This window comes from Canis lupus, chromosome 2 (genome assembly GCF_011100685.1).
Source record: "Canis lupus familiaris isolate Mischka breed German Shepherd chromosome 2, alternate assembly UU_Cfam_GSD_1.0, whole genome shotgun sequence".
Classification (NCBI taxonomy): Eukaryota; Metazoa; Chordata; class Mammalia; order Carnivora; family Canidae; genus Canis; species Canis lupus.
This window is the reverse complement of record NC_049223.1, coordinates 50578769-50598495: the sequence shown is the minus strand read 5'-3', so window position 1 is coordinate 50598495 and position 19727 is coordinate 50578769. Positions and strand designations below refer to the sequence as shown.

Here is a 19727-nt window from a genome sequence, read left to right as displayed (position 1 = left end):
TGTATGATCACTTTGGGTATTTTTATGACGTGAAGTGTAAACCCAATTTATAACATTTTGCTTACGGGAAACTCACAGGAACCAGTCAACTAGTAATCAGCATTAACCATCAATAAGGCTGAAATACTTGTACTAGATTAAAGAATAAGAATCTCTTATCTACATTTGATATTTCCCTTCAAAATAAGTTATATCCTTAAAGATACATTACGGTCTATGGCAAATTATACATTTTGTACTTTTGTTTCAAAATTCCACATCAAATAACTGTCAGTTACAGATTTTTGGAAGCATCAGTGGAGTCTGGTCTAGTTTCCCAATTTGGACTATGTTCATGCTACTTGAGTAACATTTGCAATAGAATTGGTTTTATTTCTTGAAAAAAAAAATCATTATGCTTTAAAGGAAAAAAGAAAAAACACTACAATGTTACATTTTGAGGCTTTACCAAAATCCAAACTATCTGCTATCATTCACGGCAATATCTAATTCAACCACTGGAAAAGTAACAGGACAAAAGGAATAGAACATTTTCCCTGTAAACTCGGTACAAGTAATTTATCACGATTCATTTAGAAGACTACTAAAAGTATAACCCAGAAAGCTTCTCGAGTTAATAGATAAGTCTAAGAACTCATCTAATAAACATTTATTTCTAGAAAACAATGGTATACAAATTACCACACAACTTTTTACAATATTAAGAATGAATAGGATGTATTAGTGAAGGGTCAAATGAAAAATTTAAAAACCCATAAAAATTTATTGATCTCACTATTTCAGATCATATTCAGTTTATTCAGAATATTCTTCTCTTTGACAGTGAAATTCATTACATACTAAAAATAACACCATATTTATGCATGAATAAATTCATTTTCCCAGTAAGAGCTAACCTTCCTTTAAGAAGATTTCCCACATATTCACAGTACATAATATCACAGAACACCCATATTTGGTCTAAGTGTCTCTGAAAGGTTGCATTACAAGATGGAAGTTCATTGTGCCTGATAATTTGATTGAGTTTTGCCCAAATGTCTTCCAGAGTTTGGTTGTTACAAATAGCGTGCTCTATAGTCCATCTTGCTCTGTAAAGTGAATGCAAATTCAGTGCCTTTAAACTATCTTGCAATTTCTTAGACAAAGGAAAAATATTTTCAGTACAATTACTGTTGGGAAGTGAAACACTCCAAAACCTCTTCTTGTGCTGTCTTCCCTTCTCTGATTGTTTATCTAGATTTCCACAATTAGTCTGTTCATTCAGTGAATGTGACCGGATTAAGTGCTTCCTTTTTTTTAAATTAGGTTGAAATTCCAAAAGATCTACTGTGCAATCATAACTCTGTGATTTAGCATCGTGTTCTGAAATGGTTAAGTACTGTTTCACATCTTCAGCTGCCTCTTCAGAAATCACAGGTGGTGATCTTTTAGGTTTGAGTGGAAGTTTGGACCCATCATGCAGAAACCAAGGAATAAATCTCGTTAGTGGACGTGTAGGAAAGTCTTGAATTGCTTTCTCTGCAATTTTTAGCAGTTGTGTGGGATCATTCTCATATGGTCGATAATGTAATATTACTTCTGTAGTCATCCTGCAGTAATCCAGTTACTCTTAATGAAGAGAACATTTCTTAGATGTGCTCCTCAGCGCTAGAATGTAATTTATAATTACAAGACTCTCTTTCCAAATCAGAGGGAAACAGGACCTAAAGTGGAAGTATTGCAAAGAGTAAGATACGGTAGGGGCAGCCTACACACAAATAGGGAAAAAGAAAAGACAAAACCAATCCCAATATGACATTTTACCAAGTGCTGTTGGTAAATGCAAATTTAATCCACAAAACTGGAAATGCTTTATCTTACCAAAATAAGGGATCTGGATTAGATGCCCTATAAGATCACTGCCAGCCCTATAAGATCATTGCCAGTAGTCGATGTGTCTAACATAACAGATATAAAGGACTTGGAACTACCATCATTAACATAGTAGGTAATAATAATCTTAAGACTATAGCAAAAAACAGAGTAAATTAGTGATTCTTAGAATACTAGATTCATCTGAAGATAACAAAAATGTTATGGTACTTAGAAATTTGAGACAGCTGAATTGAGGACAATGAAAATCATTGTAATTTTTAATGCCTTAAGAAAAATGATCATTTAATACTTTAAAATTATATGAATTCTATCCAAATACAGAGACAGAATACTTAATGACTTTATTTCATTTGCAGTTGTAAACACTAATAACATAAAAATAGTTTAACTCTGAATTTTAACCAGGCTAGGAACTGGGTCTGTGACAGTCTCCTTTGTATAAATGGAGGACTTTCAGAATATCAAGACCTTGGTACTATGGTTCCTGAATGGGGGGCGGGGGGGAGGAGGAGGAGGAGGGCGGCAGCTAGACTTCACTTTTTTTTTTTTTAAAGATTTTTAGTTATTTATTCATAGAGACACAGAGAGAGAGAGAGAGAGAGAGAGAGAGATGCAGAGGGTGAAGCAGGCTCCATGCACGGAGCCCGATGTGGGACTCGATCCCGGGCCGCCAGGATCACACCCCAGGCTGCAGGCGGCGCTAAACCGCTGCGCCACAGGGGCTGCCCTAGACCTCACTTTTTTTCCCTCTCATAACAACAAAGTCTTCAAGTTGCCCCAAATGAAGTCATTGATAATAAATTTCAGCATATAGGTAGGTTTCCTAACCGAGTCCAAAGCTGCAGGAGCCATAATGCAGGCTCTTTCAAATCCTAATTACTGTTGGAAAAAAAAAAATGAGAGGTTGTATTTCTTCTCCCCCAAATCATTAGAGAACCTTTCAAAGGGATTCGCCTATTGCTAGAATGATGATGGGTGGGAACTCCTGTCATGATGTCACAGTATTCATTGACCACTGATTCTGAAAAGTCAGAAGTAATTAATCGCATAATGATTCTTTTTACCTATTGTCAGTGTCCACTAACAGATGTGACAACTTAAATTCATAAATGACTGTGATCCTTACCATCCATAATTTTAATATGAACCTAAACACAGAGAGCATATTCTTAAAAGCATTAATAATACTTTTATTTTTTCCTTTCCTTTTCCTTACATTGTAAAATATGGCACTGAGAATTCTTCTTCTTTTTTTAAAGAACTTATTCAACATTGTATTCCAAGGATGATAAGGTTCGGAGAGCTTCTTAGTATTTTACATATATAAGAAACTTAAATGACTATATAAATTGGTACACTTGGCATCTAATAATTAGTAAAATTAAAATCTGTGACAATTATTTTTTTCAGTAATTTTTTTATTTTTTAAAGTAACCTCTACATCCAATGTGAGGCTTGGACTCACTACCCCAAGATGGAGAGTCACATGCTCCACCAACTGAGCAAGGCAGGTGCCCCACAACTTGTGAAAATTCTTGAGTAGCAAGGGGGAACAATGATACCGAGGAGCTTTAATAAAACTGAAACTATCAGTGAACTTCACAGCACTTGTCCTCTTAGGCTGCTAAAATACTCTTTCCCAGGTGATCTTCTGTTTCAGGAAATAAAGAATAATAGAAAACTAAAAATACCCAATGGCACTTAGCTTCCACATCACTGCAATGTAACTTGGCGTTTAATAGCTTTCAGTTTGCGTAAATTGATACCCAGCAGCTAAGAGAACTGTTTCAGATTCCCCGTCATAGTAGTTAATGGGAAAATGTTCTCTGAAAATGCAGCCTCCTCCATTAGGAGGCAACATGGAGTCTTGGAAAGGTAAAGGCCTTGGGCTAAAATATTGCCTCCAATCGCTTTCTAGCTCTGTGATCCTGAAAGTCTCTTAAATTTCTGATAGATATTAAGTAAAATCTATTCCACATACTTCACATGAGATTAAGAAGAAGAAGAAAAAAAGACAGTTTCTTTCCCTTCTTCTATATAAGAACCCATTTCAGTCTAGCTCATTTTCTCAGGCTGAGCTTCCAGATCCTATTGCTATATTATTTAATACAGTTGTTTTCTGGGATCCCTGGGTGGCTCAGAGGTTGAGCATCTGCCTTTGGTTCAGGGTGTGATCCTAGGGACCCGGGATCGAGTCCCGCATCAGGCTCCCTGCATGGAGCCTGCTTCTCCCTCTGCCTGTGTCTCTGCCTCTCTCTGTCTCATGAATAAATAAATACTTAAAAGGAACTTTAATATCGCTTTCTAATCCTACAGCCAGAGATAAACCTATTATCCTCAGCTAGGAGTATCTGATTTTGTTAGGGATGGCACTGGTGAGCTTCTGGAACGTCTGATGCTCACATCACTGAAGGTCAGTGCAACTTAACTGAATTCAAGTAATCTATTGAGCCTTTTCCCAGCTCAGTCCAAGAACTTATTGGTGACCACACAGTAGAGGAAGGGAGGGAGAGAGGGAGGGAGGGAGGAAGGAAGGGAGGGAGGAAGGAAGGAAAGAAAGGAAAAGAAAGAAAAAGAAAAAACACGTTTGTGGAAGCAGAAGAGAAAATAAAGCTGAAGCTATCTTAAACAAAAGGTTTTCAGAAAACAGTAAGAATTCCAGAAAAACGCCGCCCTGTGGGTTTTCCCCTAAATCATCAAATTCACTACAAGTTTTCTTGCCATGCACAGAAAACGGAGGTTGACATGAACTGTCCCATCCCCACGACACCCCCTGCAGCCTGGCAGGTGCAGCAGTACCACCTCCGGTGATTTACCAGGTTATCCGTTCCTCTCTAGGGAGAGGCCGTCAGACCTGAGAGCCCCAAGGAGAAGAACCCCCTCCTTCCGCTCGTCGCCCCAGGGCAGGGCAGGGCAGGGCAGGGCAACGTCGAAGGAAAAGACGAGGCCTGAGTCCCCGGGACCGGGTCTTTGTGGCAACGACTTCGAGAACCAGCGAGAGAAGAGGACAAAACAGACTAGAGGGAGTCAGGTGCGTAAAAGTCTACCTTTCAGGGCCAGCAGGTGCTCCTGTTTGGGGGGATTCACTTCCATCCTGACCGGCGCTACCGACCCCCGGCCTACGGCAGCCGCACAGGTTCAGCGCAGCCCGGAAGCGAACGGAAGAGCCGACGTTCGCGAAGCTCCACCTCGCTCCCCACGGGGTTCTCCGCGCTGCTGCCGCCTTCAAGTCTCTTCTTTATCACGTCCTTCACGGACGGACTCAGCGGCTTCCTTTCACCGAAGCCATCCCTCGCTCCTTAGACACCTGTCCATTACATCCCTGTCTATTTCCCAGCGGCAGTCACGCATCACAATTTCAAGAAACCACTTCTCGGTGACAGCGCGCAGCGTCCCAAAGACTTGCATCGCACAGTGAGGGGGGGGGGGGGGGGGGGCGCGGAGGATTTTGCATGCTGGGATTTGTAGTTTATAAGCAGAGCCGCATTGCATGCAGGGAGATGTAGTCCACTCCCCATCCCGCGTCTCGCCTGCCATTAGGCGGAGGTGGTGATCGAAGCGGGGGCTTCCCCTCGAAACTTGCTTCTTGCTTTATCCCTTCTTTTTTTTAAATTTCCTTTATTCGTATTCCTTCCGCCAGTTGCAGATGCAGACCGCATCTTGAATAAGAATACAAACAGCAAAGCGTTCAAATACACGAGGCGGCGCCGCCGAAGAGGTAGGGACTGGCGGAAGGAGGGGGGCAAAGGTCAGCCCCGCGGCGCTCCGCGCTTCCTACTGCGCCTGTGCGCCGGCGGCGAGCGCGGAGGCCTCTGGGTAGGCGGCTGGGCCCCGCCCCTCCGTTGGAGGCCGTGACGGCTGCTCCTGCGGCGCCGCTCCGCGTAGGATGGCTACCCTGATTGTAAACAAGCCTGGAGCGGGACTGGACGCTGGCCGGCAGGGCGGCCGCGGGACGGCCGTGGTGAAGGTGAGGGGCCTTGCGTGCTGTGTTCCCCACCTGCGGCCTCCCCTGGGTTCGTCCCTGAGGTCTGGCGGCCGCGCTCCGCCGTCTTCGCTGGGCCTCTGCGCCCCTCCTGGCGTCACTAGCCCTCCCCTCCCCTCCCCCGTCCGTTCTCCTCCCCTCCGACAGATCCAGGGGTGACTGCCTTTTTAGCTCTGGTTTTCATTATTGCCCTCCTCCTATCACCAGACGTGTGGTGTTGGTTAGTCGGGCCCCTCCTCGCTCGTGAGTACGGACTGTCCACACGTTTGGGACGCGTCCCAGCAGCAGCGTGGCTGGGCATTGGGATATGGGGATTGCCCTGTGCTTCAGGTTCCAAATTCTAGTGTGCTTACATGCTTCAAGATTCATTGATTAAGAAGTCAGTTGGGAGCATCCCAGGGGGCTCAGCGGTATAGCGCCGCGTTCGGCCCAGGGCGTGATCCTGGAGACCCGGGGTTGGGGTCGAGTCCCATGCCGGGCTCCCTGCACGGAGCCTGCTTCTCCCTCTGCCTGTGTCTCTGCCTCGCTCTCTGTGTCTCTCATGAATAAGTAAATAATAAAATCTAAAAAAAAAAAAAAAGAAAGAAAGATCAATTGAAATACGTGGGATTCATCCTTGCCCTCCACTCTAGACCTATGGGAAAGAAGATGTGCAAGGGAGAACTGATCTCAGTGTCTTGTGATAACTTTCAGGATTGTTGTAATCTGAGTTATTGGTAATTGTCATTACTGGCTACATAGTAGAATGAGGACTTTTTTTTTCTTTTTTTTAAGATTTTATTTATTTATTCATGAGAAACAGAGGCAGAGACACAAGCAGAGGGAGAAGCAGGCTCCATTCAGGGAGCCGAATGTGGGACTCTATCCCAGGTCTCCAGGATCGTGACCTGGGCCGAAGGCAGGTGCTAAGCCGCTGAGCCCCCAATAACTGAGAACTTAAACAAACAAACAAACCCTGCTGATACACACCTCCTCCCCCAGTTCTGATTAACTTGACATCAGCATTTTTTTTTTTTTAAACATCCCAGAAGCGGGGATCCCTGGGTGGCTCAGCGGTTTAGCGCCTGCCTTTGGCCCAGGGCACGATCCTGTAGTCCCGGGATCCAGTCCCACGTTGGGCTCCCGGCATGGAGCCTGCTTCTCCCTCCTCCTGTGTCTCTGCCTCTCTCTCTCTTTCTATGTCTATCATAAATAAATAAATAAATAAATAAATAAATAAATTTTAAAAATAAAATCAATCCCCAGAAGCGATTTTAATGTGATTTTAATGGTTGAGAACCAATATTCCAGATAATATCTGAAGTTATTTTAAGATCTTGGTAAGACCCATCTGTGATTCTTCACCTATTATTAGTCTCGTATGACAACAAATGCTACAACATTTCGGCTCACAGGTATGCTATCACTTGTTGATGGCTTTTAATTCGTCTGGCCTTTGTGTATTAATAAAGGTACCCTGAAGGTACACAGCTTTATCTGAGATACAGAGGGGCACTGTTGTTAGGCACGTTGTATGATCGGAGTCTTATTTATTAAATTGTGCTTTATCTAAAAGAGGATCCCTGGAGATTATTTTGTGAATTATACTGAATTAAGTTGTAATTACAATGGATATTATTGGTGTATCTATTATTGTTACTCTAGTTGCCTTAAAATCTCTCTCTCTCTCTCTCTCTATATATATATATATATATGAAAGCCTCATATGACTCAAATTTGTTACAGCACAAAGTTTGATATGTTAGAGGTTCACTTTGTGTGTTTTTTGTCTTCACACATAGAATGTGCCTGAGCTGTGCAGGAGGGTAGTCCTTTTTGTCAAGATCCTTATGCCGTAATTTGTAAGGGGTATGATGGCATAAATTTTTAAAAATCCGACTAATTGTCATTTTTGTAGATGAAAGCAGAAATTATTCATTGGAAGGTAAAAGTTGAAGTCTATAATGTGAAAATGTGAAATAATGTGTTTAGTGAACGAGTTGATAATGACAGGGTTTTTTCAAATTAGAGAAGTCAAAGGCAAAATTTGACATTATGAAATTACTTACATTCTAAAAGAAAAAAATATCAGGAAAGTTTTTTTGTTTTCGAATTTTTCTTAATTTATTTGAGAGAAAGAGCGAGCGTGAGTGTGGGGAAGGGGTAAATGGAGAGGGAGAAGCAGACTCCCTGCTGAGCAGGGGCCTGGATTTGGGGCTCCATCCCAGGACTCCGAGATCAGGACCTGAGCTGAAAGCAGGCGCCCAACCTGCTCAGCCACCCAGGTGCCCCAGGAAAGTTTCATTTGCAGAGTGAGTCTTCTTAGTCTGGTTAGGGTACCTGGCTGGCTCAGCTGCAGGAGTGTGCTACTCTTGATTTTTGAGTCATGAGTTCGAGCCCCATGTTGGGGGTAGAGATTATTAAAAAAATAAGAACTTAAAAAAATATGGTCTGACTTATTAAAATTTGATTTACATGTGATATTAGTTTGAAGCTCCATTTGACATATTTGTGAAGTTGATAAAATTAAGAGCTTTTTTCTTATTTAGGATTTAATTCCTTGTGCTGTTAACCACAGTTCCTATTCATAAACACTGAAGGAAGAATATCTCACTCTCTTGTTTATTGAGTTGATGTGAAATAGTCTAGTAAGTTTATTTTTGGACTCGTGTTTGGTTTGTAAATCTGTGGTATATTACCAGTGCTTTTTGAAAAAACCTGTGGTAGCAACTCAAGTTCTTTCATCTTGTGCAATTATGGGGTCAGAGATAAAAGATATCAATGCACTAAAATTTATTTTGATTCTTTGGAGATTATGGTCATAAATTTATTGTATTACAAAAATAAGAACATATATAAAAATGTTGTATTTATTTTATATCTAATTCTATTGTATCTTTTCTGTATCTGAATGAATTTGATATTTAAGCGAGGATATTATTTATTTATTTTTATTGGAGCAATTTGCCAACATATAGCATATCACCCAGTGCTCATCCTGCCAAGTGCCCCCCTCAGTGCCCATCACCCAGTCATCCCCACCCCCCGCCTGCCTCCCCTTCCACTACCCCTTGTTCGCTTCCCAGAGTTAGGAGTCTCTCATGTTCTGTCTCCCTCTCTGATATTTCCCACTCATTTCTCTCTTTTCCCCTTTAATCTCTTTCACTATTTTTTATATTCCCTAAATGAAGGAGACCTATAATGTTTGTCCTCCAATTGACTTATTTCTTTTTTTTTTTATTTTTTTTATTTTTTTTTTCAATTGACTTATTTCACTCAGCATAATACCCTCCAGTTCCATCCACGTTGAAGCAAATGTTGGGTATTTGTTGTTTCTAATGGCTGAGTAATATCCCATTTTATATACACATCTTTATCCATTCATTCATCTTTTGATGGGCACCGAGGCTCCTTCCACAGTTTGGCTATTGTGGACATTGCTGCTATAAACATCGGGGTGCTGGTGTCCTGGCGTTTCACCGCATCTGCATCTTTGGGGTAAATCCCCAGCAGTGCAATTGCTGGGTCATAGGGCAGCTCTATTTTTAACTCTCTGAGGAACCTCCACACAGTTTTCCAGAGTGGCTGCACCAGTTCACATTCCCACCAACAGGGCAGAGGGTTCCTCTTTTTCCACATCCTCTCCAACACCTGTTGTTTCCTGTCATGTTAATTTTGACCATTCTCACTGGTGTGAGGTGGTATCTCATTGTGGTTTTGATTTGTATTTCCCTGATGGCAAGTGATGCAGAGCATTTTCTTATGTTAAGCGAGGATATTTAAATGAAACTTCTGTCCTGCCTTTTTAAAAAATGTAAGATACATTTAAGTGTCTGTGTATAATACAATTTATGTGTAACTCTTCCCATCTGTTTTCCTCCTCATAGGGAGCCATTTACTATTCCAGTGTAATCCGTTTCCTGTGTATACTGCTAGAAAGATAGTGTGCCTGTATAAAAATACATATATAAATATATGCTCTTTTTTCCCCAGCTTTATGCAAAAGCTAAATATTCTATGTATTTTTCACTTTTCTTTATTCATATGAAACAATTCTGTGTGTATACATAAGAAACTACCTCTTTCTCAACAGACTGCGTGGTTTTGCAGTATATGAATATACTATAATTTATTTTCCAGTCTATACTGATACCTATTTATTTTGTTTCCCATCATTTGCAAATGCAAATGGCGCTGTGAGGAATGATCTAGAGATCTTGTCACACCCTTGTGATATATTTGTCAGATATATTTCTGTAAATACAACTATTAAGCTAAGTAAACTTTTGATAGGTATTGTTAAATTGCCTTTCTTAAAGCCTGTTTTAGTAAACATTTCACAGCAGTCAGTAAGTTTAAGAATATCTGTTTTCCCACACACTTGCCGACACAAAGGATTACACAAAGGGTTTTCCACCTGTTTGATCTAATCTGAAAAAATATATTGGTTTAGATTTAAGTGCGTTTCAAAGTGCTTTGACTGAGATTGAACATCTTTTCATATGTTTAAAGAGCTGTTTTTATGTCTTTTCTCTTGATATGTATGTTACATTTAAGCCTCTTTTGAACCATACTGGGGTGTAAGCCAATTATGAATGATCAGTTTACAGTGAAAGTTTGTATTTTATGCACGAAGTCCAAATTAATTAGAGTTGATTTTAAATTTTTAATGGATTAAGTAAGTCTTATTTCCATGTGGATTTTCTTTTTTTTCTTTTATTTTTTACCTTGCATTGTGTATTTGTTGGGGGGGGGGGGGGATGGTGGTTGAGCTGAACTGTTTTTAATTTTTTATTTTGTCAAATTTATTTATATAAGCACACCAGTACTGGATTGTTTGGGATGCCCAGTTTCTGAGGGCTTTTTGGTCTAAGAGGGAAAGACAGGCTGGAAGCCAATAATGGAATTAAAGTGTTTCAATGTTAAGATAAACACTTATCTGTGGTGCATGATGGCCCAAGAGATAGTGTGGTTATTTCACTTGGACAGAGCTGTGGGTAGACTGACAAATACAGTTGTTTAGAAATTTGTTTATTAATTAAAAAAAAAAAAGATCCACTTGAAGAATGTTTATTTCCTTGGCATTAGCATAAAAAAAGAGGCAAAAACAGTGTGTCATGTTTTGGAAACTACACATTTTTTTATATAGTTTGGGAATTGAGTCTTAAGTGGGTGTCAGTGAAGCAGTAGGACAGAGACCAGATTGTCACAGGTCATGGATAGCTGACATAGGAGTTTGTGGTACAATTGAACATTTCAGTGTGGGTATTTTTAAAAATAAATTAAAATTGTATAACACTTCATATATATTGGGAAATAAAGGTACCAAGAGTGCTTCATTGATAAAAAAAATAGTTTGTTGATTAATTATAAAACATAACCTCATGGACTTGGGAAACAGAATATGCTCGATTCTTGTTGCCGTTCTTTTGACTACGTGGTCTCAGGCAAGTCATGTGCCTGTAATTGGAACTATATGGACAAAATATTTCCTAACCCAGGGGCATATTTATTAATTGAGAACAACGAATTGAAATTCAAGTCTTAGCTGACTGCTTTCTTTACTTTACATGATGATAAGTGGATACTAGAAAATGTTTGAAAATTATACTCTGTAATGAACAAGTTCATTATCATTTATAAATGATAATTGTTACCCTAGTACATAATTCAAATGATTTCTGTTCAAATTAATGATGGTCTTTTAGGGGTAGGTAATTGCAGAAAAATTGTTTAAGAACCCAACTTTGATAGAATAATATGTTACACAGATTCAGATACAATGAATCAAGTCATAATTTTCAAAAGAGAAAGATGATGTTAATTTACAACATTATCTTGGTCCCTAACCTTTGATACTTCAAGGTGATTTTACTATGATGTAATTTTTGCAGGGTCTGTCAGATAAAATGATAAAAGGTGATTTAACATTTTATGACCGAGACTGTTTTTTTCATGGAGGAATAATGTAACAAGATCGATTTAGTGTATTAGATTGAGTATTTTTGGCCTGAAGAATGTGTGCTTTTAAAATCATTCAAAGAGGGCAGCCCTGGTGGTTTAGCGCCGCCTTCAGCACAGGGCTTGATCCTGGAGACCCAGTATCGAGTCCCACGTCGGGCTCCCTGCACGGAGCCTGCTTCTCCCTCTGCCTGTGTCTCTGCCTCTCTCTCTCTCTCTCTCTCTCTCTCGCTGTCTCTCATGAATAAATAAGTAAAATATTAAAAAAAAATCATTCAAAGAGCACGTTTCCTTTCCAAACACTAGGTGCTGGAGTGTGGAGTTTGTGAAGATGTCTTTTCTTTGCAAGGAGATAAAGTTCCTCGCCTTCTGCTTTGTGGCCACACAGTCTGTCATGACTGTCTTACCCGCCTGCCTCTTCATGGAAGAGCAATCCGTTGCCCTTTTGATCGACAAGTAACAGATCTAGGTAGGAAAATACATTGTATGTATTTAAGTTTTAAAATTGTAGGGATCCCTGGGTGGCGCAGCGGTTTGGCGCCTGCCTTTGGCACAGGGCGCGATCCTGGAGACCCGGGATCGATTCCCACGTCAGGCTCCCGGTGCATGGAGCCTGCTTCTCTCTCTGCCTGTGTCTCTGCCTCTCTTTCTCTCTCTGTGACTATCATAAATAAATAAAAAAAAAAAAAATTAAAAAAAATAAATAAAATTGTTTGTTTTATTTGTGTGAAAAAGAGTTTTTATAGTCATTGAGTGCTGCAGATTCTAGTTTAAATGAGAGGTGGGGAAAAAAGATTATGTTTAGCTGTTTGAGTTCCATTTTACTAAGGAGTTATTTTAGGTTAAGTGTATGTTTCTTACAGTGGTTTTCAGACATGAATCATAGCTTATTTGTAGTTATAAAATCAGTTTAATTGGCTGTGAGCATGATTTTTAAAAGAAGAAATAGAACAAAAATGTGGGTGTGTTGCACACTGTAAGGGTGAATATTGGTGTGTGAAACTCTTGTTTCAGATGTATATATACACATATTTAAAAAAAGTATTGATATATATATATAAATAAACGTATGCTATTCTGTGTTGTAATTGAAAATATGTTTCTTACTGAAAGTTGATATAAAAAATATTTTAAAGCCTTTGGTTTAATATATGTAGTAAAAATCAATGATAGGATTTATAGAGTTAAATGATAGAAAAATAGTAGAACTTTAAGTATGTTTCTACTCGCAATGCTAAGGAACTGTTTTTTAAAGAGAATTTTAGCAAGACAATAGTTCTAACATAAAAAGATAATGAGGAAATTTGAATTTTGAAAATTTAGATATTAATGATTAAAATATAAGACAAATTACTATTGAGGTATAGTAAAGGTAAAATTATTAATAGTCCATTTTGTTAGATTTAGTTATTTTTATATTCTAGGAGATTCAGGTGTTTGGGGATTGAAAAAAAATTTTGCTTTATTGGAGCTTTTGGAACGACTGCAGAATGGACATATTGGTCAATGTGGAGCTGCAGAAGAAGCCATTGGAATATCTGGAGAGGTACTGATAGAACATGTGAAATATTTATTATGAGTATGAATTTTTTCTTTTAATTTAAAATCTTTGCATTAAAAGCACAATCTTACCTCACTTGCTCCAGCAGATAGGATTCCAGAAACATAACTTTTCATTATATTACAGGTTTGTAGGCAGCAATATTTCCAGCTAAATAGCAATTCTCTGAAAATACTATACCCAAAGTATGTTTTATATATAAACTTATCTCCTTATTATAATTCAGTTCTACCCAAGGATAAAGTCAAAGAGTAAGAAGGTTATGGAATGGTAAGAAGAAGGTGTAAGCTACATTAAACCAAGGATGCAAAAGTGAATCAACAGTAAATAGTACAGCACAAAGAAAGAGGAACTCCTTGAAAAAGGCCATTTAATGTAGAGGCCAAATGCATTAAAAATAGCAGTAGCTCCTGAGGGAATTATTACTATTAAATATCTTCATGAAAAGTTTAAATTGTGTGTAAGTATACTCTCTTTATCCAACAGGCTGATCGTCCAGTAAATATTAGAATGAAGCTCATTAACACAGGTTAAAATACATTTTTATTTTTATTTATTTTTATTTTTTAAATTTAGTACGCTCCATGCCCAATGTGGGGCTTGAACTCATGACCCTGAGATCAAGAGTTGCATGCTCTAGACTGAGCCAGCCAGGCGCCCCTTAAAATACATTTTTAATGCTTGGAGGATTGTCGCCATAGCTCATATATTGTACTAGATATAAGAATAGTTGTAGTAAATAACAGTTAGTGATTTTGGTGATCAACTTTAAAACCACAGGTTCAGTATCAAGGAAAAAAAGTCATTGATTTCTACCTCTTTTTTATTAGGTCATGATTTCTTTATGTAAAGTGATTCACTGAAGTGAATTTCAGACTGGAACACTTTTTTTTTTTTTCTTTAAAGAGTTTATTTAAATTCAAGTTAGTTAACGTGTAGTATAGGATTAGTTTCAGGGTTAAATTTAGTGATTCATCAGTTGCCTGTAACACCCAGTGCTCGTATATCATGTGCCCTCCTTAATGTTTATCACCCATTTACCCCATTCCCTAATCCACCTTCCCTCCAGCAACCCTCAGGTTGTTCCTGTAGTTAAGCATCTCTTAATGGTTTGCCTCCTTCTCTGTTTTTATCTTAATGTCTTTTTCCTTCCCTTCCCCTATGTTCATCTTTTTTTGTTTGTTAGATTCCACACATGAGTGAAATCATTTGTCTTTGTGTGACTGATTTATTTTGCTTAGCATAATACCCTCTGGTTCCATCCACAATTTTGCAAATTTCATTCTTTTTATGGCTGAGTAATATTCCATTGTATCTATATATACATATTTATCTGTTCATCTGTTAATGGACTTTTGGACTCTTTGTATATTTTGGCTATTGTGGATAGTGCTGCTACAAACATTGGGGTGCATGTGCCCCTTTGAATCACTATTTTTGTATCCTTTGGATAAATACCTAGTAGTGTAATTGCTGAGTTGTAGAGTAGTTCTGTTTTTTTTTAACTTTTCGAGGAAGCTTCATACTGTTTTCCAGAGTGGCTGCATTGGTTTGCATTCCTACCCTCAAAGCAAAGGGTTTTCCTTTCTCTGCATCCTCCCCAACATCTGTTATTTTCTGAGTTGTTACTTTTAGCCATTCTAACTGATGTGAGGTGGCATTTCATTATGGCTTTGATCTGTATTTCTCTGATGCTGAGTGATGTTGAACAGTTTTTCATGTGACTGTTTACTCTTTATATATATATCTTCTTTTGAGAAATGTCTGTTCCTGTCTTCCACCACTTCTTAACTGGATTTTTTTATTTTAGGGGTATTGATTTTGGTAAGTTCTTTATAGATTTTGGATACTAGCCCTTTATCTATGTGTCATTTGCAAATACCTTCTCCTATTCTGTAGGTTGCCTTTTAGTTTTGTTGACTGTTTCCTTTGCTGTGCAGAAGCTTTTTTATCTTGATGAAGTCCCAAAGGTTCATTTTTGCTTTTGTTTCCCTTGCCCCTGGAGATGTGTCTAGTAAGAATTTGCTGTGGTTGAGATCCCAGAGGTTGCTTCCGTTCTCTTCTAGGATTTTGATAGATTCCTGTCTCACATTTAGGTCTTTAATCCATTTTGAATTTAATTTTGTGGATGGTGTAAGAAAACGGTCCAGTTTCATTCTTCTGTATATGGCTGTCCAGTTTTCCCAACACCATTCGTTGAAGGGACTGTGTTTTTTCCATTGGCTATTCTCTCCTGCTTTGTTGAATATTAGTTGACCACAGAGTTGTGGGGAGCACTGTTTTCTAAAATGTTTGTAGTTCTTTCATGTGCTATATCTTTATCTTTCAAAAGACATTAGAATATTGTCTAATATTGACCTTGTAAATTATTTTTCATGTCTGGAAAACAGAAGACATGAATTTTTAGTTTTATGTGTATGTGTTTCTCAAAATTGCAAGTAAAAATGTTTACCTTTGAGTTCATTTCTTAATTTACTTTTTAAAATTTATTTTTAAATTTATTTTATTTTTTTTAATTTCTTAATTTAATGTGATATTAAATGACACCATTGATATATTTTCTAATTTTTATTTCTGGAACAATTTATTCCAAGTTTCTCCCTTTCCAGTTATGGTCCTTTATTAAGCGTAAGTTTCAAAACATTCTTGATTATCTAACATGTAAAGTTTTTTAATTTGAATGCTTTTTGTAATTCATGAAAATTAGAAATAATATTTAAAAGCTTATATACAACATAGATTTTATTTATTTTTTATTTGGTTAACTCAGTGCTTTTTCAGCCAGGATTGTGCAGTGAGCTCACCTGTGGAGTTAAAAAAAAAACCCAGCTCAGGCTTCTAAGCCTATTGGAATAGGTATTTCCTAGGTTAGAGTCTGGGCATCTATATTTTTAAAAACTTTGTAGCTGATTCTTGTCTACACATCGTCTCAAAATAACATTTGGATTTCTCTTTTTTTCTATGTATCTCTGTGTTAAGTAGTATTTAAAGCAGTTGTCAGGGGTACGTGGCTATCTCAGTAGATCATGGAACTCTTGACCTCAGGGTTTTAAGTTTGAGCCCCACTTTGGGTGTAGACATTACTTAAAAATAAAATCTTAAAAAAAAATAAAGCAGTGGGGATATATTTGTTATCAGTTTTTTTAGTCCTAAAAAGATTTCCAGCCTTTATTGTTCAATTTCTTTTATGTAAAATTAAAGGACTCCGTGGAAGATATCTTTACACTGTGTATCTCTGAGAACAGTTTTATTTTTGGCCTCAAATTCATAGCATATATTGATAATCAATTTTGGAAATAGCTTATCACTTTCCTATAGAAATGAATACTTTATTAGATGAATTGTAAATGACCTTTTTACTTAATTACCAGTATTTCATATATAAAGCTTGGTCAGTCAGAAAAGATTCTGGGCTTTTATATTTTAAAATTTGTCATGTTCCAGTGATTGAGGTTCAGTTTGAAGACATTAATTTTTTGTTTATTAGAGCATCATTCGTTGCGATGAAGATGAAGCTCACGTTGCGTCTGTATATTGCACTGTATGTGCAACTCATTTGTGCTCAGAGTGTTCTCAAGTTACTCATTCTACAAAGACATTAGCAAAACACAGACGAGTACCTCTAGCTGATAAACCTCATGAGAAAACCATGTGCTCTCAGCATCAGGTACATGCCATTGAGTTTGTTTGCTTGGAAGAAGGCTGTCAAACTAGCCCACTTATGTGCTGTGTCTGCAAAGAATATGGAAAACACCAAGGTCACAAGGTATGAATATAATTAGACTGGATGACTCTATCTAGTTTACCAGCCTACCATTTGTTTCCATTGATCTGGTTCTTTATGCCAAGTAGGGATTGAAGAAGAGTTCAGTGATGAATGAATTGAGTTTGGTAGCGTGAAAAGAAATGAAAGATTTAATTTCTGAATGTCATAACAAAAATTTCAGAGAGGCTTTATGATTTTTTATTCACTAAAGAATAGCTTTCCAGAAGGAAACAAAATTTCTATGTGTGCATGTTTTTATAATGTACTGGATTGTGTTGATAATATTTATGTCTGTTGATGAACTGATGTTTATGGTAAAATTATAAAGTGAGTCTCTTGGATTCTTTTTTTTTTAAAGGGAGGGAGGGAAGGAGAGGGAGAGGGTGGATGGGTAGGGAGAGAGAATATCTTTTTTAATATTTATTTATTTTAGAGAAAGAAAGGGAACATGGTGGGGGGAGGGACTGAGGAAGAGGGGGAGAGAAACTTTAGCAGACTGTGCTGAGCACAGAGCCAGATGTGGCGCTCCATCCATGACCCTGAGATCACAACCTGAAATGCAACCAAGAGTCAGAGGCTTAACCCACTCTGCTACCCGGGCACCCCGAGAGAGAGAATCTTAAGTGGGTTTCATGCCCAGTATGGAGCCTGATGGGGGCAAGGATATGGGGCTGGAACTCACAAACCTGAGATCTCACAAACCTGAGCTGAAACCTAGAGTTGGATGCTTAACCAACTGAGCCACGCAGGTGCCCCATCTTGGACTGTTATTTAACAATAAATGGATTCCCAAATTCTAAATTATTTCTTTGAAGGATAAATAGTTTTGGGGTGAAGGTAAATTAGTATTTGTTATCTTGTGCTTTTTATATATGTGTTATAAAAGCCATTTGTGGTTGATGCTTCTCTCTCTTTTTTTTTTTTATCATTGGAGTGATTTAAATAGCATTTTATGTCATTAGTCATTACTGTGAGTTCTTTTCTATAATTTTGTTGCACTTTAGCATTCAGTATTGGAACCAGAAGCTAACCAGATCCGAGCATCAATTTTAGATATGGCTCATTGCATACGGACCTTCACTGAGGAAATTTCAGATTATTCCAGAAAATTAGTTGGAATCGTTCAGCACATTGAAGGAGGAGAACAAATAGTAGAAGATGGAATTGGAATGGCTCACACAGAACATGTAAGGACTTTTTTTCTTCTTTCTTTATATTTTTACCCTTTTTACCTCTAACCTTTTATTTTTATTGAGCAATTACATTGTGCTAGTACTGCACTAGTCACTGAAAATAAGTTTTTTAAAAAGTCTCAGTCTTCATGGAATTTATAGTCTGTTGTAGAAAAAAGTTTCAAGTGTGGCAACTTTTTTTTGTAACTGAAGTATAGGATGCCTTGGCAATGCATAAGAAGAACATTAATTTGCTGAGTCAGGGAAGGCTTCCTAGAATACAGGGTACCAAACTGAGACTTGAAGAATATGTAGTCAGTGAGAAAAGTAGGGTGGGAGTGAGTTGTCCCACTGAGGAAAGAGTATGTTAAATGCCTGGAAGTGAGAATTCGACGTAGTATTGAAACAACTCCGTTCAGTCCACTTGGAACTTTGAGTATTGGATGGGGCCTGGCGAGAAAAATTGTTAAGAGAGTGAAGGGCCAAATCACGTAGGATCTTGTTAGCCACATTAAAGAGTTTAGACTTTATAACAAGGGTAGTGATGAGTAGTTGAAAAATTAGCATAGGAATAAAATAATCAGATTTGTATTAAGAAAGGTAGCTCTTCAATGTAGAAAATGAATTGGAAGCAGGGAGACCTATTAACAGGAGGCTGCTGAAATTATCTGATTGAGAAATGTTTATGGCCTTTAATACTACAGTAGTGAGAATGGAGAGAAGTAGATGGGCATGAGATTTTAAAGTAGTGGAATAGGTAGGTCTTAGTGATTGATAATATTGATTGTATAAATAACTTGAAGGGTCTGGCATGTTGCCTAGATTTTTATCTTGCTCAGGTTAGTGGATGGTGATTTCATGCACTAGTGGGGGAGGAGGAAGAATTTGGAGAGGGGTAATAGGGCCAAGGTAATAATTTAATTAAGGTATTGAATTTCTTAGATCTGTGAAATAATGGGGATGATACCCTCCAGTGAATTGAAGAGTAAGTGGGTGTTGGGAAGTGAGTGTGTTTAACTTTTAAGAAATTTAGCTGTAAAGAGAAGGAAGGAACTAAGGGGATAGTTACGGACTGGCTTTTTTAAATTGAGTTGTGCAGGAGAAAGGAATATTTTCAGATGGGAATATTCAGGGACATACAAAATGCAATGTTTTTCTTTGGTAATCAAACAAATTTAAAGCTAAATCATTGGGGGATAATTCAAATACTGCTTTGTCAAATATAGTAGTCATTACCCACATATGGCTATTTAAGTTTAAATTAAAGATAAGATAAAATACAAAGTTTGGTTTTTAGTTTCACAGGTTGCATTTCAAGTATATTCAAGTAAGTATAGCTAGTGGCTACCGTATTAGACCACGCAGATACAGAATGTATCCATCCTCACAGAAGGCTCTATTGAACATTTTGTGCTAGAATGGAAATATTTT

At 38.0% G+C, this 19727-nt stretch overlaps 3 protein-coding genes across 11 annotated transcripts in view; 1 reads left to right on the top strand and 2 right to left on the bottom strand.

The window, feature by feature from the left end:
* Positions 1-5062, bottom strand: part of TRAPPC13 (trafficking protein particle complex 13) — a 38971-nt gene extending 33909 nt beyond the window's left edge. For all 7 annotated transcript variants that reach the window (XM_038530742.1, XM_038530743.1, XM_038530744.1 and 4 more), the window contains exon 1: positions 4923-5062. In XM_038530742.1, the coding sequence (XP_038386670.1) occupies positions 4923-4968 (46 nt within the window). In that variant the 5' untranslated portion in view covers positions 4969-5062. The remainder of the gene's footprint in view (positions 1-4922) is intronic.
* On the bottom strand, positions 347-5060 carry SHLD3 (shieldin complex subunit 3). Its single transcript, XM_038530752.1, has 2 exons — positions 4923-5060; positions 347-1703 (listed from the first exon to the last, which is right to left on the bottom strand). Exon 2 carries the CDS (start codon positions 1586-1588, stop codon positions 833-835), a length of 756 nt encoding a protein of 251 aa, XP_038386680.1. The 5' UTR covers positions 1589-1703; positions 4923-5060; the 3' UTR covers positions 347-832.
* A 623-nt stretch (positions 5063-5685) lies between the features above and the next one.
* TRIM23 (tripartite motif containing 23) overlaps positions 5686-19727 on the top strand; it is a 37193-nt gene continuing 23151 nt past the window's right edge. The window contains exons 1-5 of one of the 3 annotated variants that reach the window (XM_038530737.1): positions 5686-5842; positions 12104-12266; positions 13222-13343; positions 17020-17124; positions 18129-18311. In XM_038530737.1, the coding sequence (XP_038386665.1) occupies positions 5762-5842; positions 12104-12266; positions 13222-13343; positions 17020-17124; positions 18129-18311 (654 nt within the window). In that variant the 5' untranslated portion in view covers positions 5686-5761. Of the gene's footprint in view, positions 5843-12103; positions 12267-13221; positions 13344-16845; positions 17125-18128; positions 18312-19727 lie in introns of all 3 variants that reach the window. The other 2 variants (XM_038530736.1, XM_038530738.1) reach the window with 2 other exon arrangements.